Here is a 23,375-nt window from a genome sequence, read left to right as displayed (position 1 = left end):
GACACGTTTGTTGTCTCACCCTTGCGCTGCGCTGACTACAAAAGGAGCTAAAGAGGTACACGAGCAAAGTAAGTAGTATGGATATTTTACCAAGGTCGTATACACAGTAGTATGCCCAGAAGAGCGCAAGCTCTATCTGCCCACACAGAAGTGGTTGGATCTCTTTCACTAGGCCGTGGCATCCTAGGCCTGCTAGAATTATTACAGAATTATTACAGAATGATTTGAGTTTATTGCAATTAATTTGCATAATCATAAGAATAGTTTCCATTCACTTCTGCAATTGTATTTTTTTTTAAACATTTTGAAAGTATTACATTATTATGGATGTGGCTTGTTTTGGCCATAGTACATTATTTTGATTATTGGTACTCAGTCATTTCTTTGTATATTGCAGTAATAGGCTTATTTGTCCTAACTAGCCCTGTGCAATTTTTGTTTACTAAGCCTAAAAAGGCCAAAAAACAATTGAATACAAATTATTTGTATGACAATAGAGCACCGAAGTCTGACGTAATTTACGCATCCCTACCTGGATCGCGTTTTTTCCCCCCCATTCTGAATTCCCATAGACGTGTTTAATATCGCGTCAAATAAGAACTGTGTTCCAAAAATAAACAAACTATCCCGGCGGTTTGACTCTTATAGATATGAAGCATCAACTGACGGTGAGAAAACGCTAATGTTACTTCCGCCAAATTAGTAAAATTTTCGCCAGAAACAGACTGTATCAAACATAAGTGACTGACTGTCATAAACGATACAGAGCCACCTCCCTGACGAGACAGTTTGTTTATTTTTGGACCACAATTCTATTATATGAGACGATTCTAAGATGACCCAATGTTATTCTCCATAGAGAAATTACTTCCACGACCCAGGGGAGGAACGAGTGACGTCAGGACTTCTGTACTCTATTAAATCGTGATCAATCTACAATCTCATGATCGTGACAGCCCTGCCCTGGCTTCTGTATCAGGCTTGCTGTTTTGCTGCTCTGCCAACACAGCAGTGGTTGGACCTCTTTCAACAGGCTATGGCATTCCACACCAGTCACAAACAATACTCACATGTACATACTGTACCAAGCAGGAGAATTTTCACAGCCTATTATCTGACAATGGACACCGATACTGTAGCTGGAAAGAAGAAAAGCTACTTGATGGTAATTATGGTAATGTAGCTGTACCATAATTAAATGTAATTCCTATGGAGGAATAAAAGTGGACTCCTTAAAAGATGCTGCTCCATCCTCTGCCTTGGGCAGTTAATAATGGGCAGAGCTGGAATGTGAATAGTCTATATAGAAAGTGTTCCCTGCAGAAGACAATGAGACTTGAATGAAATCGGACCCAACACAAGCACCCAGCTGGCTCCATACCATCTATGCCTACAGGATCTATACTGTCAATCCCTTTTCTGTCCACATATAGCCTGAGTACTACAATTATTACCAATCCACTGACTGCAACAAGTGCGACTCAAGTCCAACCTTATGGGTCAACAGTCGAAAGATTTAGAGTGCCTTTTCAGTAGCAATTTTTAGGGAACTTTGGCAAAGTACCAAGTCATTACAGGAGGTATCTTGAAAATGACTAAAAGTCTGTGGCTGTAGGGGCTCTGTATAATGAAGTGGTGCATTTTACATCAAAGACAGCCCTGGGACTGAGGAGGAGCACTTCACTCAGATCAGCAAACAGGGCAAGAAAGTGGAGTGCGCTTGAGATCCAGAATAAAAGAGTGGAAGCGTATGGGAGAGAGGAAGAGAAAGGTTGAGAGACAGACAGACAGACAGACAGACAGACAGACAGACTAACAGGCCTGTGAACCTGTAAACACTGACTGAATGGAGAAGGTGTGGAGATAGATGAGGGCATGTAACATAAGAACAGCATAGGTGAAAACTAAAGGTGAAAGAAAAAGATGGTGCAAAGAAGGAGAAAGGAGGCATGCATGGCAACATTTCATACCATATACTGTAATTTATTGTGTTATTATTGCATGTATAGTTGAGAGGCTAGGCTGGTTATGCTTTAGAGCAGTGGTTCCCAAATAACGATGTGTCAAGGAAGGTACACCGGTGTGCCGCCATGAGACCAGGTGTGCCTCGGGGCTTTGCTCAATGTGCCGATAACATGTCTAATGAAGGGCCGTTTATGCTCTTGCTATGGTGGAAGCCAATACATTTGACATTTTTGGAGCATGATCCAGTGTGTGGACTCTATTGCTTTTTAGATGATTTAACTTTGGGAAATCCGTTTGTGGTAACTGCAACTGACAAATGGAAATACATACGCATGAGACCGTGAGATTGTGATTGTGTGCCGATATAAACGTTGCAACGCAAATCACACAGTGTGAAATGCCGTCATCATCTGTTCAATTCTATCTTTTCATTTTCATTGAATGAATTCAACGCGGTTGAAAGGTTTCAATAAAAGCTCCATTTGGCCTCAACATCTTGACACATCCATTCACCACGAAGCAGAAAGTAGGGCGCTTTCACACCTACAAACACACACACACTCACCCCCACGCACACCAATGCACACAGGACTCGTACCGATACACACACACCAAGGACTCAAACTGACACATGCATGCACATGCACGCACACACACGACTCAAACAGACGACGATAATAAGCTGGCAACGCTCTCCATGGCAACACTGTGCCAAAACGCTCAGTAACTGCATGTGCCACGAGGATGCTAATCACGTAAGCTTTAGCTTACGTCTATGAGAAGGTTACACACAAACAAAACTTATTACCAAACACACAACACACACACACACACACACACAGCTGCAGCTGGCCAGAAGGACAGAGAAACAAAGCAGGGTGAAGTGGAGAGGGAAGGAAAGCAAAGGAGAAAAGGAGAAATGAAATCACTCATCATAAACAAAAAGAAAGCCTAGCAACGGTATAAATTGGTGTGATGATTATGACAGAAAGTCATATAGTCATAAATGATAAAGTCATAAAGTCATCTGAATATGGAGCCTCCATATTCAGAATCTCTTTTCTTTTCAAGTGCAATCTCTCCCAGTATAATGTAATCGTTCTCCCGCGGTATCCTTTACTGTTGAGGTTTGTTAGCGCTAATAGCAAGTCCTTGTTGTTTTAGTTTGTTTGGTTTCTCCTTCATGGGAGCGCTCCCTTTTTATTTTCATTTGAAACTCCTGCAGGAAACAGAAGACAGCTGCCTGAAAGTGGGGATGTAATGGTATAAATTTCACAGTACAGTATGGTACAGTATAGTTACCCGTCTTCACTTACAAAAAAATAAGTTTAATCAAATGCACATAAGTTTCGGTCACTCAGACCTTCATCAGGCAGGTCCGAGTGACGAAACATATCTGCATTAAACAATTTTTTTTGTGAGTGAAGACAGTGTGCGGGACTCCCAGTCCCCGTTGTTGCTCTTCTCAAGTTTATTACTCCGACGCACCTGTACATTTTAGTAGGTGTGTAAAAGGACTTTTTCTACTACAGTATAGTTACCAAAATACATAATTCAGTGTCTTGCTCAAGGACACTTCAACAATAACTCTGGGGGAGCCCGGTTCCCAAGCGGCCGTACTATCTTCTGAGCCACTGCTATATATACTTAGTTGTTGTTAGTTTTCTTTCTGGATTTTCTTACCTTTATTGATAGTTCAGTGGAGAGAGACAGTAAACAGGGAGAGAGAGTAGGGGAGTGACCACTCGGGTACCCCCCCCCATATATTTAGTTCACACCGGGGTCTCCCAGGTCTCTACATTCGGTCAGTTCCTTTTTTCCCTATAGTGCGTGCCAACGTCTCGTCACCACGGGGGGCGTGGCATAGTAGCTGCAGACATACTGGCCGGGGGCAATGTTAAGTCAACCTGTTTATACCCCACAAAGATGTCTGCCGCTACCAAATGATACTTGTTGACACCCCCTTCAGGATTTGTGGCACGCACTATACTGTAAGCCAAATCTCTTTGCCAAAAAGGCATTGCATTGCATGGGCTTGTATTGTAGATCTGCTATTTTGGCCGAATGTCCGCCCCCAGAATAGGGATCCTAGGGTTCAGGTGGTCAATGAAATCTACCATGGCCCATTACACAAAGCATTTTTCTTTGAGGAAAAATATGACTTTACTGAACTGAAACTTTGTGTGCATTTAACTGAAACTCTCTTGCATTAGCATTCTAACATCAACGTAAAACGCAAGGGTTAAATTACACCGTGGGCGTGGTATTACAGGGAAAGGCTTACGGTTCAAAACCTTAGTTGCTTGATACCTCTGTATACATTAAAAAAACATCATTAAAAAAAACATTCCCTGCCGGTACAGTATATGCAAGGGACGGTATGCTATAGTGTGGATTTACATATGAGGCAGCGTGGTCTGCTAAAGTGAGGGAATGACAAACTGTATGGAATAATGGAAGGAGTGGGTGTGGGGAAGCGAGAGCTTTTCTGAGGATACAGGGAAGCAACAAAGGATATAGGAAACACACACATGCATTTAAAAACAGACACAACAGCCCACACACACATATATTATACACACACAATTTGTTTACTTGTTCTTTCTTTCATTTATTTTCTATTTTGCATACACATAATGTATATGCTTTTCTTTATGATTTTCAAATAGCAACAAAATCACATATATACTGTATATCCTGTCAGTCCATCTCCATGAGATAACGTCATTTTGCAGATATGTTTCTCCATTGGTGCTATATCGTATACAACAACAAAGTTTAATAAAGCCATTATCACTGGAAGCATGTCCTACAGCATGTTCAGTCTATCCATCCTCCTCCTTCCGCCTGTTCCAGAATATCATTTACATCAACAAAGTAAATGAATGGTCCTCAGACATTTCATATATACTTGAAAATATCCTCCTTTCCTTTCAGAATATAAATTATTTATTTCCATTGGAAGACAGGAGGAATGTGTATGCTGTCCTACAACATTTGTTCATTCATACTTTGCAATAACGTTCATGCAACTGAGGAAGGCTCATAGCCGAAACGCGTAAGCGTTCAATTTATTGGTGTGCCAATAAAAAAAGTGGAAATGTGAGTAATTTGTCCTCCATCTAATTGATTTTTTTTGGATGCGCTACCTTTTTGGAATTTTTTTAATTCCTTCTTTTATATGTATACTGAATTTGGGTCTAGCACTCCACTGAGAACCCATTGTTGATGCGCAACCTCTTTTTCTTATTTAACGTTCATGCAACATTCATGATTTTTTTTTTACTAAATGTAAAAACTACAAAATTAAAGAGAGTAAGGTGGGAGAAAGACAGGCAGAAAAGAGAGAGGAGAGAGAGAGAGAGTTGGTGTCTAGCACATTATAGAGTCGGCAGGAGCCGGCAGCATTACAGCCCATTACATTACACCCACCACAGAGTGTGGACGTGCTTGTGTGTGTCAGAGGTGCAACGCTATGGAATTTTCCAAACAGCATCAGAATAACTAACACCATGGTGCAGCTGGCATATAGCATTTTGCAATAAGTTTGGGGAGACATTAGCAGACTCAAGCTGATTGCAGATCTCCCGTTTGGAAGAGGCCTAATGAAGTGTTGCCTGCGCAACAACAACATGCGACCTACTGTTAGTGCATTGATGCGACTTTTGAAAAGAGAGCCAGCGGAAAGGCGAACGGCAAAACTGTGCTTATTGCTTTTGTGATGAATTTATCTCAGATTCCATATCGCAGCCATATGCTGTCTCTTGTAACATTTACCTGGAAAAAGAAGTAAACAATCTGTGTACAAGAACCCAGATGGTACACAGGAGTCTTAGAACAGCAGGAAAAAGAAGACAGAGTTACAACCATTCCACACTCCTCATTATGTGCCACTGATATAAGAAAGTTTAACCACTTCCAACCTGCCATCCCCATTTTGGACATGTCATTATACAACATTTTCCAAAAGTAGTGGAAAAACAGCCGATCTACAAGTTCACAACGCATTGTGAGCTTAGTGCTTACAAAGTTAGTTATATCTTCGCCGTTCCGATGAAGAATGAGGAATACTTCCGTTTTATTCCTCATACAAGTGTGGTGAACAACAACAGTGTTTCAGTGCACCAACAGTATGGTGCGTTATGGAAAGTCACAGAACCTTCTACAACATCTTAAACCTTCCAGAACATTCCACAAACTTCTAGGATATGCTGGGACATCCTGCGTTCTTTTCCTTGGAACAGAAAACTGAGACAGAAACTGAGCATCAGCAGTTATGCAAGAGATCAAAGTCGGAAAGGCTATGTGTATTGGCCGACTCGATAGTTTAAAAAGCATGGATAATAACTTTTTTTTTTGGCAGGCAACCCCATACTGAGGTCTGAAAAATGAGGCCAGAAGTTTTTATTCATGAATATAACGTGTTTATGTGTAGAATGTTTGGGTTGGGATAAAGTGATCACAGTTCACACTGTGTTAATGTTTAGGTTAGGTTAATGTGTTCACACTGTGTTAAACTTTAGGTCAGGTTAATGTGTTCACAGTTCACACTGTGTTAATCACATTATCGGCTCAGAAATATCACATCACACCATCCCTGCATACATGTACAGTATATGCAACACATAATTAAGACCACTTAAATGATTAGCATAGCAGAGTGAGAGAGAGAGATGTAAATAGAGACAGAGAGAAACATTTTGGCATTAGTCTCACAGAGACAGGGTGAACCATTCTAGCCCGATGTATACTTCATCGTATAGCAGAGTTGCATGCCAAAAATAGCAGACCTACAAGCTCACAACGTGCGCGGATGCGACACGCTGTGAGCTTGTAGGTCTGCCATTTTTGGTGTGCAACACCTACGTGGTACGTACGACTGAGCATAAGTCAGGCTTCTGTCAACGCCCACAGGCAGTCAGGCACAGAGCTGTGTGCGCATCACCTCACTGATTGGCCTGACCCAGCTCACCAGAAACACAACATGACACCCACTCACACATATAAAATACAACAATCTAAATAAATCCAAATGATATAAACACAGTGTTAGCTGCAATACAATAACCTAAGGATCGAGGTAACAGATGCTCCATATACAATATGACGGCTATCAAATACAGGGCAGAACAGTGCAAACGGTAATATCATGGCCTTCTTTTGTGTGACCCTACAAGCTGTTAACGTCTCACTATCAGCCTGTGTACATATCCTTGACATACCCGCTAACGGCTACTACTAAACATAATAACTGGTAGCCTAATTCCAAAGCCACGCCGTCACGCAAGGCTGGTGCTCCTTCAGCAGAAAGGCTTCGTCTCAGGGCTATAGTCATATAGGTGCACCCGACCTTCACAACAAACTTCTTCTCTGGTTTCTTCAAAACACACACACACACACACACACACACACACACACACACACACACACACACACACACACACACACACACACACACACACACACACACACACACACACACACACACACACACACACACACACACACACACACACACACACACACACACACACACACACACACACACACACACGAGAAGCAAGGAGGCAAGGTTTTTTCTTATATATCAATGAATCGACATAAGAAAATAGAAAATATATTTTTTTACATAATCGATTAGTCTGATTTACCACTTAACGCAATATTATACTTGATCGTACAATGATGGCCGACAGAAATAGTGAAAATAGACGATCTACAAGCTCACAGCGCGTTGCCGCACGTGCACACACACACACACACACAAAATAGGACATTTAGGAGCCTGTGTTGAACAAAACAAGCAGTTACTGTACACGATTTAATCACATTAGTGATAAAAATACCATTACTTTCTGATTACACATCAGCTTCGCCGTTCTCAGCAAATGCCTTGGAGGACAACCACCCAAGGACGGAGCGAGGAATGACAAAGCAGCCCCCTCTCACCCCAATTCTCTCCCTCTTCTGTACTTGCATTCACCAGTATATACACAAGGCATTCACCAGTATATACTGTACACACGGCCTTACCTAACCCATTCCCTCACTTACACCCCCCACACACCACTGCTGTGGTCCAGGCACCAGGGGGCTTCGAATCATTCTAGAGATAAATCCCCCCCCCCTCTCTCTCGCTCCCTCCCTTTTAGCACCTCATCAGCCGCAAAAGGCTCATTACCCGGTCACCCCTGTCAGAGAATGGCCTAGGATTTATGCCTACATACAATAATCTCGTTCCAGACTACAGATAACGCTAAACGTCACTTTGCACTCCCACTTTGCCTCTGTGTTTCTGCTGACAGACAGACAGGGTCCTTCTGGGGCCATGCTCTGTCCACTCCCACTCGTTTTGCTTCCTCTCTCTCCCTCTCTTGCCAGATTCTCCCACTCGCCCTGTGATTGCACTCAGCTCCGCTGCCTGTGTGTTTTGCAGTGGGTAATTCAGAGAGACTGTCCTTCCTTTCACACTCTCCCCCAAATTTGTGATTGTTTATCCAACTGCCTTCCCACTCTAAACCCACGCAGTCATCTCCCCCCCCCCCCCCTCCGAAGCTGTATGGAAAAAAAATGTTTTTTTCAAAAACAGCCCCTTTCATCGAACTTCATACGGTAGCTGCACTGCAGGGTGTCAGCGGGAAGGGAGAAGAAAGATCTTGTGTCTGCTGTGAGGTTGTGAGGCCCAGGTTTGGAAGAAGAGGAGGTCAGCAGATGGTGGTGCAGGTCTTTTTTGTTATTCACGATTCAAGATCGTTATTGTTATCTTGTGTACATAGTGAATTATTTTGTTATGGCTCCTCAGACATTGTAGCAGCAATAATAATGACCATTCATATAAACAATAACAAAGACAAAAAAAAAAGAAGGAATATTCAAAGAATAGCAGCAATAGTAAGATAGAATAACAAGGTTTGGTACGTTGGTCCTATCGTAAGCAAGGTTCCTACTCCTAAAGTTTTAAACGTCTATAGACAGTATCTTACACAGTACATGTGTATATAAAAGCTACAAAGTGACCTATGCTACTGTGGTGTCCGTGGCATGCGTTTAACCACTAATTGACGGGGTCCCCCAGCGATCTTTAATTGGTTCCCTCCTCCGCTCTACACCAAAATGCATCCGCCGCTTCGTCGCTATTTTCAGTACATGTTCGCCTACTTTGGCTGAATGTTCGTCAGTTATAACATGCCCAGAATAGGGAAGCTAGAAACGTTCATGTGGTTAATCCATTAAGACTGGGAACGCATCCGTGTAATTTTTTTTATTTGGCTATTAAAAAATAGCAGATATACAAGCTCATGTAGATCTGCAATTTCTTTTAAAGATCGTGGAAAAAATTTGTGCGAATCTTTGAATATATATGTTTTAAAGCAAACATTTTTAACTCCGATCTGTGCTTCTGGGGGTCTCTGGAACAACATATTTTGAGATGGGGGTCCACGGCCAAATACATTTCATTTTGGGGGTCCTTGACATGGAAAGGTTGGAGCACCACTGATATAGCAACACTCGGTGCCGTGCTATGAGCTTGTATATCTGCTATTTTTGAATAGCCAAAGAAATCTTAAAATGACACAGATGCGTTCCCGGATTGAATGGGCTAACACACAGACCACAGTCAGTCAGGCAGTTGGGGGAATTGGGGGGGTGGGGGAGATTGGGAGGGTATTTAGAATGCAGAGGCTTAGGGCTGTAACTCCCAAACTTGCCTGGATGGAATCAAACATTCATCCATGACAGTCATTTTACAGTCAGACTACTGTAAAGCGAAGCTCCTCTGATTTAAGTGACTAATGAGGAAGGACACGGTAGCTTCTATACACCGCCCCCCCCCAGTCATTAATCTAGCTGTTCCAATGACAGGATGGAAGCCTGTTCTTTTATTTGCATCTGGGCTGAATGGGGAAGAAAGTAGCGTGGGTGGTTCTAAACAGAGAGAAGAAAGAGAGAGACAGAGATGGAGAGAGAGGGAAAGGAAAAAGTTTGGGACAAAGGGGAAGAAAGTAATCACACGAGTTGAGATGAAGGGAGAACAAAGAATTTATGCTAGCTTAGACGGGGAAGAGCTATTTTGTTTGCTGCCTCATACAAGTGTGTCCCTGAGTGATTGCATAGAATATGTATGTGCATGTGTGGTCTCTGAGTAGAATATTGAGCATTTCATTTCACCCAATTCAATAAGGCAAAATTGATTCTGTCTAGAATTCACAGAAGCAATTAAGAATAAAGGTCTATTTGAGGCCATTTTTCCTAATGTAAACTTTCTCTGTCCCGGCAGCACAATAACTTTTACACAGTCAAAACAACCGCAACCTATTGGGTCAATATTCGAAGAAGTCTAAATCAAACTGGAGTGCAAGTCACTTCGACAAGATCAATTTTTGTCATATGGAGGCAATTCAGGGTGATGGAGCCCACGATAAATACAATTTAATAATAGAACACTTCTAATGTCTTCCTACTTGGCCTTAGGGCTGTGATTCTTCTGCTATCTCACGATTCGATTCGATTCCGATTCTTGGGGTCACAATTCCGATTTTTTTCATTTTTTTCAAAACAAACAATTCTCGATTCAAAAACGATTTATTTCGATTCAAGAGCGATTTTTTCTGATTCAAACGATTCTCGATTCAAAACGATTCTCGATTCAAAACGATTCTTGATTCAAAACATAGGATTTCAGGATCTACTCCAATCTGCTGGCATGAGAACAGTACATTTATGTAGCTTTTATAATTGTAAAGGTTTTATCAACTGATAATAATGTAAACACACAAAAGGTAAATCCAAGATCCTCCTACAAAAAAATGAGAATAGATTCTGAATCGTCCAACAGTAGAATCGCGGTTCGTATTCGAATCGATTTTTTCCAACACCCCTACTTGGCCTATAGGCCTATATGACAGGCGATCCCAGCTCCACTGTGATAACAGGAGGACGAAAAAACATCTCCCCCTGGACACGCAAGACAAGGCTGCATCCTGGGCAAAACCAGAGATAAGCCAGAATACATTTTGCAAACCCCTCTTTTAGAAAGATCAACATTTTCTGGGAGGGGGTCTGGGAGGGGGGGGGTTAGAGTTGGGAATATGCAGAGCAGTCTCCTAGGCATATTCCTGAGGAGTTCTCCAGAAGGCTGCTCAGCGGCGTGTGCAGCTCACAGCCTGGCCCACACAAAGGCGCATGCAAATGCAGTGAAGTCTCAAGTGAAGCAACCGCGAGAGCGAGGGGACCAAATAGCAACTAACTGTCAACTGCTGAGCGTAAATATGGAAAAGCTTAGCCTCAGAAGAATGTTGATATATTCAAAACGGCTACCACACCATCGACAAAACAATGAGCCACTTTCCCCCCGCCTCTCTCCTCCGTTCCTCTCGTCCTCCCGTCTGACAACTGTCTTTTTTCCTTATCAGTGTGAGCCAATGGTGCGATTAATTAAAAAGATTGGGCAGTCTCAATCACCAGAAAGCAACAGAATAGAGACGGGGAAATAAAACTCCCAGAGGCGCGATTTTAAACGGCAGCTTTCCTCTACTCCTCAAAACAATGGTTTTGCTGTTCTCCCCCTTGTCCGAGTATTAACTCGGTAAACACCACCTCCAGCTGTCCCTCTCGAATGCCCATGAGTCTGCTAGTGGGTTGTAAGTCATGTGTGCTCCAATTAAGCGGCTATCACCGGGGGATGACACGCTCTTGCTACCAGCAATAAGCTGCGCGCGCAGCATGGCCTGAAGGGACTCGACACTACATGTAATGGAAGTGCTCTCGACAACACTGTAGTTGTTACTTTAACCGAGAGTGTACAAATGTAACCAAGTGACCCTTACCGGGCCATTAAGTTACCTCTGCTGCTAAGCTGCAATCTGGAACTTATTTTAATGAATAAAACGTTATTTTGTATGGTAGTGTATGTTAATATAACATCTGCAATGGTTGGAGGTGGTCTCCCTACTTTTACAATGAGACATTAGTAGTCACCTACTGGTTAACAAGTAGCACTGCCCGAAGTCCATAAAAGTTACAGATTGCATGTATAACACTGATGATTTTACTGTGTAATGTTCAGCTAAAAGCCAGCAAATACACACACGACACACCAGCTGACACGCATACTAGTTACAGTTTGCGATCGCGTATGCAGGATAGGCGCACACACACACGACTTACGTTGCCGTGGTTGACGAAGCCATGTTTCTTGGCGATGCGGTCGGCCTCGCCTGGCCCGCCTGTGATGTGCACGGCCCAGGTGTTGCTGTAGATCTCCGCGGCGTCGGCCCACTTCAGTGCCGCCGTCGAGAGGACAAGCAGTGTCCACAGGTGCGGTAGGGCCAGCCTGGCATCCATGAAAGGGACAGCGGGCCACGGAGCCTGGTCCCGTCTATCCGTTCGTCACCTCTTACCAGGCACAGCCCAGCTGCTCTACCTCACGGCAGTAAAGTAGAACAGTGACCTGGAGAAAAAAAAGAGGACACACAGCCGCATATAATCACAAACATGTCCCTCGTAGTTGGGCCACTCATTCCCTGGCCCCCAGTATGGATGCTTTACAGCAGTGGTTCTCAAACTTTTTCGTGCCAAGGACCCCAAAATTGATATGTATTTGGCCGCGGACCCCCACCTGAAAATATGTGGTGCCAGGGACCCCCAGAAGCAAAGATTTGAGTTCAAAATGTTTAAAGACAAAATATTTAAAGATTTGCACACATTTTTGAGATATTTCAAAAATAGCAGATCTCATAGTGCGGCACTCGGCGTGGCACTCGGTGCCACGCTATGAGCTTGTATATCTGCTATTTTTGAATAGCCAAAGTATAAAATATGGTTAAAGTGGTTGTGACGCTCACGCTATATTAACAAATTTAGCTGGGGACCCCCTGGTACCCCCCCCAAGGACCCCTGGGGGTCCCCGGACCCCACTTTGAGAACCAATGCTCTACAGTAAATAAAACTAGAGCCCGACTGATGCCAGATTTTGGGGTCCGATGGAGAGACCTTAGACTAACGATTATCGATGTTTTAGGAAACTGCATTCCCCTCTTGCCTAAAGTGTTAAGGTCCTTACACACCGGCGAATGTGCGAATATACGCAAAATTCGGACTCGTTCCGAATAATTAAAAGACGCTTTTTCGCTTCGCTTTTCCGCTTTTTCGCGCCATGTACGCTTGCATTGACTTTATAAGGTTTTTAAAAAAAGCGTATTATTCGCACGAAAAAAATCGCCCCGGTGTGTAAGGACCTTTACTGTTGAACGATGATTCAGCAATTGTAGTTACTAAATCTCAGAGAAGACTCCTACTCTTGGGTCTGACAGCTGCAAAACAAGTTGTTGGTTGGTTGTGAGATGGAAACCTCCACATAAACTCGGAAGTTTCACAACGGATCCTCTCGTTATTGGACATGATCTCTGGAACTCTCTATAGCTCGAATCAACATGGCGAAAGGAAATACAATTGACACTCTGACACCTCTGTCCAAATCACTGGCGAAAGTTTTATTTATTTTCATATACATTTTGAAATGTTTGATTGATTGATTGATTAAATACTTTATTAACAGAACAAGTCAAGCACAGGGAAGTACAGTTCAATACAAGGTATGTTAAGAGGATTTGAAACCCAAGAAAGCACTATGGCTTGTTTCCTCGAAGAATTACATTTCACTTCACCATTTATATGCGTATGGATGTGTGTATGTATGTATGTCAAAAAGTCATATAATGTCCGACATATCGGCCAAACTGATATATATCGTTTGGGCTATAAGTAAAACCCAAATCTGCGGTGAGATAACAGCAGCACGCACAGACCCCAGTGTGTCTCACACTCGGATCACTGTCTATAACATCTGACAACTGGCAATTTCTGAGATTGAATGTCTATCTGTGCAGCAAGTCAAGTCTGCCTGATATTTATCTGGATGATGGAATTCCTCTAAATGTTGTGTGAAATAACAGGGACAGGTAGAAAATCGCTTGGATATTGCCCACTTATAACCTGTTGCATACCTGTCTACCCTGGAAGGCGGTCACTTCTTTTGTGATCTTTCCTGCCATTGTCTTCCCTTTCTTTTCCAAACAAGGGACTTTTCCCTGATGGAGGGTCTAAGAACAGGGGTGTTGATTTGTCTCCTTTGTTAAATAAGGGCATGTAAAGCTCCTTGAGACTGTAACAGTGATTAAGGGCTATACAATTAAATGTGACTTGAGTCAAAATGCTTTTTCGATCTCTGTCCCTGAAGGTTTTGGCTAGATGGAACACTCTTCCATCTAGGACAAAACGAGAAATGCATTTCTCGGTTTGGGTCTTTATGTAGGCTATGCTGACAATAATAGAAAATTTAATATGCGGGCTGTATCCAAGTTTAATGTCTCAATCTGAGAGGAGCTGGTGAGAATCCACGTAGGTACTAATGTTGCTCAATGTGGGGCAGAAATATGATACGTGAGGGTGTGGGTGGGAGTCCCGAAAGTGCATCAATTTGTCTTAAGAAGGATGGTACTGTAGGTGGCCAAATGCAGCTCTGAATGTTTGTCCATGATTGCATCAGTCATTTTGCAGCAAAATCCCCACCACCACTGCAACCCAGTGCCAGACATCCCTAGTTACACAATAAACTGACGGGAGCCATGTGGGTTTTTGGGCCAGATTTTGACTTTCCAAACTGAATGGATTTCATTCCACTGTGCTGTGCCGTGGTTTAGACGTCTAGAATTCACCAGAATTTTGAAGACATTGTGTGCTGATAAGAGTGGATTTTCTTCTTGTTAAAAACATGATACATTTTCCTGTTTCACTGAGTTTTAAGATTATAAAAAAATATTTTTTGCCACCCTATGAGTTATTTAAATGAATACACCCTTGGAGCAGTAACAGAAAGAGAAGCTCAGAGGTGGGTTATGATAGTACTCACACAGTTCTAGACAGACACGGGGGTGAATTGTTCACGGGCCCTGACATTTTCGCACTGGATTTTCACACAAAAAAGGGAGCAAAGTAACGACATGCTCGCTTAAAAGATGGTGATTCTTGCAGAGCCGACGGGATCTAAAAGCAGAGCAGCGAAAGCCATTCCCCTGAGACCCCCTAGTCACAGTTGCCATAGGTGGGCTTAGTATTCAGGGGGGCAGACGCATCATTCGGCGCAGACAATCTGGTCCCCCGGGGGACAGCTTATGGGTGCGGTGCCATCTCGCTGTCTTGACAATGTCTTGGTGCTGAATGCTTAGACTGCCCTAAACTTAATATAGTGAGAAAACGACGCTCACCAAGTTGGCTTTTCCAAATTTTCCATGTACAACACAATTGCTTTCTCAAAGTTTTAGGACAGGTTTGGGACCCGTCAATGGTTTGACAATGTTTCCAGGACTTAGGACAAATCCAAGTAATTCTAATTGAGAGGACGCCAGGTAGGCAGACGATATGCTAACAGTTGACACGGCCTATTGCTTTGTCCTTTAATCCTCCCTCAAATCACCAGCCAAGGGGCAATTAAGGGCTATTCACATGAGCAAAAGGAGACGATTGGGTGGGCTCATCTGTAGTTTCAATCAAAGATACATTTAGGAGAGCGAGAGGAGTGGGTGCGATTACACTGAAAAGTGGGTGAGATAGAGGCATGACTAGAGGCCCCAGGCTGTCACTCGTCCTGCGGAGTGATTCTTCTGAGCTCATTAGGGGCTAGGTCTCAGACAGAGTCACAGAGCCAGGAGAGTGGGGTGTGACTGTCACTGAGTGAGTAGGAGACCGTCACGGGGGGAGAGAGAAATAGATAAAAATTGCAAGAAAGACACAGATAGATACACATACACACACAGAGAGGAGAGAGAGGAGAGAGAGAGAGAGAGACACACACAGAGAGACGTTATCACCCTCCCACCCAGCATTGTGCAAAGTAGCAGGCATTATAAAATAAAAAAAATGAAAATACTTTCCTAAAAAACATAGCCTGGAGGAGAGTTAACAAGAGAGAGACTGCATGCTTGCTTAGACTACTCTATACAATATACATCAAAGACTAGAAACAGAAACCAAGATGAAACTTCAACCTCACAGGAGAACCTCATACTCGCTGAATAACGAAATCCCAGTGGGAAAACTGAGACAAATGGCATAACCTCTTTGGAGCTCATTGCGGAGCTGGTGCAGTGAGGACCGTTGTGGAATCTGTGGAATGAGTAAGCAGTGACCTGATGCATGGCCACTGACTACCATGAATCCAGCACCCTCTTCTTTTAAGGTAATGACAGCCTTCCGAGTGTGGCTCAACAATATACGGTAAGAAGAATGCCAAGTAAAGTAGATCACAGCCTCCCGTGTGTGAAAAAAACCAATTCCCCAGTGCCTGGAATAGAACAGCAGCTATAAGACAGAAGGTTGTGCTTCCGAAAAAACGCACTTCCTCAATAATACCCTTGTGAGTAACAACTGCCCCTTGCTTTGTCCTGTGAAGTATTTCTCACAACACATTCTAGAATGTGAAACAATAGGGCTATATTTGATCAACCTAAAAGATACAAAAAAATACAGTACCCTTTTCAGGGTTTTTTCCAGGAAAAAAAAGTCTACAGTAGGTGCTACTGGAGGCTGGGGCTGCACAAATGATGGACACAATTTCATGCCTCAATAGATATGCCAAATATCTCAATAGCGATACAATATGGCTAATGGGTTCACACTTATTTTATATTTTAAGTGTAGCAAGCAACAGTTAAAACAAACATTCTTAAGAAAAACTGCATATTACAGGTCAATTACGCTCTTATGTTTTAAACGTTTAGTCTGGCGTTTAGTCTTGGTAATGACCAATTCAGTCTTGGTGGTGCAGACTGAACTGGTCTGGCAGAATCCCTGCCTCTGCAACACTCGCCGTCACGCGTGTATGTTGGGTCATCCAAAATCTGGCCTAAATAATATCCAGCAAAAGGTAAATGCAGAAAGATGATGATGCTTTCCTATCAGCAACTTTCATACAGTAGCTCCTGTCCTGTGAACCCTGTGTTGTGATAACCTTCATTCCGATTCTAACCTCGTTCCCAGTTTTATCTCCATCTCACAAGGAGATAAAGCCTAGAAAAGAACTATGAGTGCATACCACATAAATAAGGCCCGGGTTCACATCAAAAATCTTTGCTGCATGTCATCTCCTCTCTCTCTCTTTCTCCGAACGTTCCTGTGTCTCTCTTGTCACTATCAGAAAATCAGAGAATGCAGAGAAATAGCCTAATATTCAAGTAAGAAAAGAAAAGGACTACTGCCAAAGGTACAGGAGGTGCAGGGCCACATGCTTCTTGTCCAACCTATTCCATTCAGTTCTACTGAGTGGTAGAAAAGCTAACCCTAGTGTCCCTATTCTGGGGGCGAACATCCGGACAAAATAGCAGTTATACAAGGCCACAGCGCATCGCACAGCAATGAGTTTTGAGCTTGTAGATCGGCTATTTTCAGCGAAGATAATGTAGTGTAGAGCGAAAACAGAAGGGGACATGGTATAGACTCGGGTCAACTATTTTCTTCTTTATCTTCTACTTTAACCCATTTTGCTCATTGGGGAGCATAGGTCATTCATGCTCCTCCAGCTGTTTCGGTGTTGGGCGATCTTCTCTGCTAAGTAATGGCTTAAGTTATTAATTGGACAGCCGAGGAGCCGCGCCACAGCAATGTATACTTGTTATTGTTTTAACAGCATTACAAAGCACTTGGACATCAGCCATCTACAGTATCTCACTGCAAAGTAACTCTGCAAATCAACACTTCAAAGTCATAGTGACCATATAAAAATATATTGTCAGCCAGACTACAAAAGACGGATTATTTCACAAGCAGGAAGAATCTTCACAAACACTGCCAGCATTTCAACGGCCTTGATGCAGATGAATGGAGTATTTCTATTCATGCTGATGAGCAGAGGAAGTGACTATCAAGCACCCTCGTTCTATTTCAGACTGTCCCGCTGGTCATATCAACAGCTTTATGGGCCACTCTCTCTTATAGGAAAACAAGGCATAAGAACCAACAATTAGGGCTGGGCGATATGGGCAAAATCAAATCTCATGATATTTTAGCCCAAATACCACGATATCGAGGACATTTTCAACCTCTCCCTCTCCCAGGCTGCAGTCTCGGGAGGCTTCAAAATGTCCACCATCGTGCCCATCCCCAAGAAACCCGAGGTGACATGCCTGAACTCTGAATGACTGGAGACCTGTCGCTCTCACCCCAACAGTCAGCAAATGCTTTGAGAAGCTGGGGAGAGAATATATCTGCTCCATACTACTTTACTGGTCCTCTGGGGTTCAGGAGAACAGCCTCACCCTCAGTGTCGACAAGACCAAGGAGCTAATCTTGGACTTCAGGAGGCCGAGGAGAGAGCATGCGCCTGGAAACTGCACTGCCAGAGAAAAGAAAAACCTATAGCGGGTGGTGTGGTCAGCAGCGTGCATAATGGAAGGCAAGCCCCCCCTCTCCTGTACTGTACAAGAAGAGGTGCGTAGTCAAAGCTCAGCACATCAACAAGGACAGGCACTACCACAGCCACAAACTGTTATATACCCCTACAATGACCGCGGCCGGGCAAGGAGGCCTACCCTAGCATCAAGGGCAAGACCACCAGGTTTATGAACAGCTTCCACCCGTCTACCGTCAGACTGTTGAACAAGGCATGACCACCGCCTGATGAAGGCTGGCCTTGGACTTTACTTGTTTCTTTCAAAACTAGCCTGAAAAGCTATCTATCAGGAGACCACAAGGGGAGGTAAATGCAATTTCCCATAGAAAGGAGGTGTCATTCACTAATGAAGTTTTTCCCATTTCTCCTTTGTACATATACTGTAGTGTTTTGTATTTGTTGATGACATGTATTATTGTGCTATGTTGATGAATTGAATACATAGGACCACAATGGAAAACAATGTGTTATCCTTTTAGGCTTAATGTCTGACTGTACCTTGTGCTGTTTACATTTCTGACCAATAAAGTATTCAATCAATCCTCATGGACCTAACTGGGGATTATACCAAAAGCAACCTCTTGTGGACTATGTGGTTGAACTTGACACTTGTCGCTACTCTGCACCTTAATCTCATGTACAACGCACTGATACTCTTCTTGCACTGATGTCTATGTCATGAACAGTATATACCAGCTGCTATGCTCATGCACCTTATTTCTAAACCTCATGTACATACAGTAGTGTTTGGATGGATACGCTATCAGTGAGTATGTGCAAATATGTAGATACCTTGTCGTCTCTTTTTTGATTCCTTCTATTTTTTCCTTCCGTTGACCCAAGATATGTTTATTGTGTTACATCTTGTGTACTAGTAGGCTACATGAGAGTACAATTATTTTGTTCTGGTTCCTCATACATTGTAGCAGACAATCAACAGCTGGAAACCAAAGCATCAAAAGAACCCAGAATGAACTGCACATCAAATGTGTTGTGTGGCACACAGTCAAAGAAAATGTCCTCTCTCTCTCGAGAGTGAAATTGAGATATTAAGGCCGATTGTGAAATGAGACGTGCTACATTTAGCCTTTTTTGCATTAAGGACGGCATTACATAACTGGCAGTGATCTCTACACAGACGTCATCTGAGAAGTGCACCGGGGTGACTCAGCTCAGGATGCCAATGGTGGAGTACAGCTACAGTCTGATTTGATGGCTCACATTGCCTATGAGCTGCAGACAGAGATGAACCCTGATAAAACCACTTGTCAGTGGTTGCAGGAATGTGTCTGTGAAATAGAAGCGATTCAGCAAGTAACATTGCACATAGCTCCTGAAACCCACCTCTAACAAAGAGGCAACCTGATTGTTACTATTATTCACTGCAAAGCTTTTGTTGTACAGACAGCTACAGTACCCCCTTAGTTCCAGTCCACAGACGGAGTCCATTGTTGAGATGTTTCTCTTCCTGCACTGGTGCGTTCCTTTGTTGTAACACCCCCCCCCCCCCTTTTTTTTTTGGTGAGATACTGCCAAGAGCAAGCAGTGTGAGCATCATCAATACTGTAAGAGTAGCACCTAGCCACAAATACAAACTGGACTTATTTGCTCCAGATGAAACAAACCTTTTTTAAACTACTTTGTCCAACTTCGCCGGGTCAAGAGAGGAATACATTATACAACACAGCACTTCTCAACATTGCCTTGGCCACTGAACACACTTGAGCAAGACATAGTCCAGCAAAGATTGTTATGAAGGGCTGGTTGACTGGCAGCCAAAGCAATTGCATCATAAATCAATGTTTTGACATAGGGAAGTACTGCAATCCTTTTATGTAAGAAGTCCACCCCAGCCCAAAATGCATTTTGTGACCTTGACTTCCCCTGCTTAGTTCTCAATACGTATTACATTAGATATGATACAGGAATAATAACAATAACCAGAGTGTGGATTAGTTGGGTCATTGGGTCACTGAAAGTTTTGTTTTTTTCCAAACAAGATCTGACTATCTTATCTTTCAAACCCAGGACACTCTATTGTTCTTTAAAATATCCTGCTGATCTGTAGAGAAAGAGTGAGGAAACTGCTCAACAATTAGGTCTATATTATGAGCACCAATCAAATATTTAACTGTCACACCTAAACAATATTTTTTAAACCCATTTGATATCAGTTTACTATGCAATACATTAAGTTACTAAGTGATGAGTGACAATACAATACAATACAGGGGAGAGAGAGAGAGAGAGAGAGAGAGAGAGAGAGAGAGAGAGAGAGAGCAACACAAAAGGTACAATTTACGCTTATACTGTAAATGTAAATTTTAAAAATAAATGAAGACATTGCTACTAATGTAAATGTCTACGTGTGGCATTAAGTCTGCTACAATGTAACAGTATGGCATTAAGTTTGCTACAATGTAACAGTATGGCATTAAGTCTGCTACAATGTAACAATATGACATTAAATATGTAACAAAGTAAGTGTGGCGTTAAGTCTACAATGTAACAGTATGACATTAAATCTGCTACAATTTAACAGCATGACTTTAAAACTGCTACAGTGTAACAGTATGAAATGAAGTCTGCTACAATGTAACAGTATGGCATTAAGTCTGCTACAATGTAACAGTATGGCATTAAGTCTGTTACAATGTAACAGTAGTCCATTACATCTGCTACAATGTAAGTGCTGCATTAAATAAGTCTATAATGTAACAGTATGACATAAATTGCTGCTACAATGTAAAAGTATGACATTAAATCTGCTACAAAGTATTAAGTGACCATTAAATCGATGAAACACACAGTATGATATTATTAAGTCTACAATGTAACAGTTTGACATTAAGTCTACAATATAACATTAAGTCTACAATGTAACAGTTTGACATTAAGTCTACAATATAACATTAAGTCTACAATATAACAGTACAGCATAAGTCTACAATATAACAGTACAACATTAAGTCTACAATATAACAGTACAACAATAAGTCTACAATATAGCAGTATGATGACATTATTAAGTCTGCTACAGTGTAACAACAGTAAGACAAAGTGTCTTCATCTTACCAAGAACAAAGTTTGGTGCGGACGCGCTGTGATTTAAAAAGGCTGCTGTTCCATAGAGATCATTCTATAACATGAGAGCAGATGATCGAGCCTGTTAACCTGACTGGAACCGACCCAGACTGACTGTTAACCTGACTGGAACTGGAACCGACCCAGACTGACTGTTAACCTGACTGGAACTGGAACAGACCCAGACTGACTGCGTGCCAAAGTGTAAAGTATAGTGGAGGTCGTCTCGTGGCAAGACGCGCAGCCTGTCACACTTGTGCGCTAATAGCGTTTCCCCCCAAATCGTCCCATTGTTCCCTCCCACTCTGCCTACTGTACTAACTGTCCCTCCTCATTCAATGAAAGCCCAACTCATGCTTCTGTGTGCTAGATCAGTGGTTCTCAACCTGTGGGTCGGGACCCCCCAGGAGGGTTCCCACATGACAGGGGTCCCCAGATGACAGTGAAGTGACAATTTAAGGACTTTTAAGACCTGTTTTAATACCTCAACAAAAAAAATGAAAGAAAAGAAAAAGACCATTAGCCTGCCCTACTGCATCAAAAGTAATCAACAAGCTATACGATAAAAACTGGTCAAAACATTGGCCAAATTGTCAAATAATATATGAAAGAGGCAAAAAAATAAAAGAAAATATCTGTGGAACCGAGTCAAACTAAATGTAATGCCTGAACTCCTACAATTCCAAGTGCTCGTCAGGGTGGGGGGTCCCCAGTTCAGATATGATTATCTTTGGGGGGTCACGGTTGAGAACCACTGTGCTAGAAGGTTGTCAAGCATACATACCCGTCGATCAGTCAGATGCCATGGAGAAGGAGCCTCATCTTCCTCTCAGTGCCAGGGTGGAGACTCCCCTCCTCCTCCTCCTCCTCCTCCTCAACTTTATGATCCAGGCTCTACTTGAGTCGTGGGCGTAATAAAGAACACACGGACACCTTCATCGCACCCCCGCTCTTCCTCCTCCTCCTCCTCTTCACCAACAAGAACGTCTCCAAAAATGCAACTATTCCGTCCGACCAGCATCACCATCGCCTTTTACTATCGACTTGCTTCCATTGTTCTTTATTTGCAAACTCCTGCGGGTTCTTTCAGGGACGGGGGTTCTGGTTCTTCTGCTTCGGGACCAGAAGACGCGCACGGACCCGCTGCGCCGGGAGGGTCGCCACACATTTGGAGAGCAAAACCCCCTGCAAAAGAAAAGCACTAAAGTGTGTCCACTCCAAACCAACCGTGAAACACGGGGATGACAACAAAAAGCCACAAATCCCAGTCTCCAGGAAATACGTCACGTTCACACAGCCCACTCCGTTTAGTGGTGTGATGCGCGTGTTTTGTGTTACTGTACCCGCTGATAAGGCGGTGCATTACTCGTCTCCATTGGCCCGCCGTGGGAGCGCATCCCGTGCTACGCATGTGTACAAAACATTCGTCCCTGTCTGTACAGTGGCGAGCGGTCCGCTGAGCGGGCTGCGACCGCCATCTACCGGTCATGTGCCGCACATGCAAAGTGAATATAAAATGTAATGCAAATGTAGCTTTAATTGGCATCACTTTATTGGCATCACATTTGCTTTGGCATTCCATTGCCAAAGTAAGTGTGAAGTAAAACAAACAAACAAACAAACCAAAAAATAAATACATATTATGTACAATATAGCTCTTGCATTCTAACAATGCAACTTGGCAGTCAAGTAGGTACAAAACTAAAATAGAAATACAATAACAAAAAAACTACAACAGAATTGTGCTATTGACGTTGGAAAACAACATGTATTTGTACTATTTTGTAGGCCTAAGTAAGGATACAAATAAAAAGAGAGAAACTACAGCAAAATATGTCCCACTGTCCAGCAGAGGACGCCATAGTGCAGAGCTTGCATCTCC

General features: G+C 42.8%; 1 protein-coding gene across 3 annotated transcripts in view; it reads right to left on the bottom strand.

The window, feature by feature from the left end:
• The window catches only part of furinb (furin (paired basic amino acid cleaving enzyme) b), a 116,879-nt gene extending 94,103 nt beyond the window's left edge, over positions 1-22,776 (bottom strand). Inside the window, exons 1-3 of one of the 3 annotated variants that reach the window (XM_080437620.1) lie at positions 21,616-21,742; positions 21,485-21,583; positions 12,133-12,415 (exon numbers count right to left, since the gene is read on the bottom strand). In XM_080437620.1, the coding sequence (XP_080293746.1) occupies positions 12,133-12,309 (177 nt within the window). In that variant the 5' untranslated portion in view covers positions 12,310-12,415; positions 21,485-21,583; positions 21,616-21,742. Of the gene's footprint in view, positions 1-12,132; positions 12,416-21,484; positions 21,743-22,277 lie in introns of those variants that run through there. The other 2 variants (XM_080437618.1, XM_080437619.1) reach the window with 2 other exon arrangements.
• Between the last annotated feature and the right edge of the window lie 599 nt (positions 22,777-23,375).

Source organism: Gymnoscopelus braueri, assembly GCF_963280865.1.
Source record: "Gymnoscopelus braueri genome assembly, chromosome: 9".
NCBI lineage: Eukaryota > Metazoa > Chordata > Actinopteri > Myctophiformes > Myctophidae > Gymnoscopelus > Gymnoscopelus braueri.
Note: the sequence above shows the minus strand (reverse complement) of the source record. Positions and strands in the feature narration are given on the sequence as shown.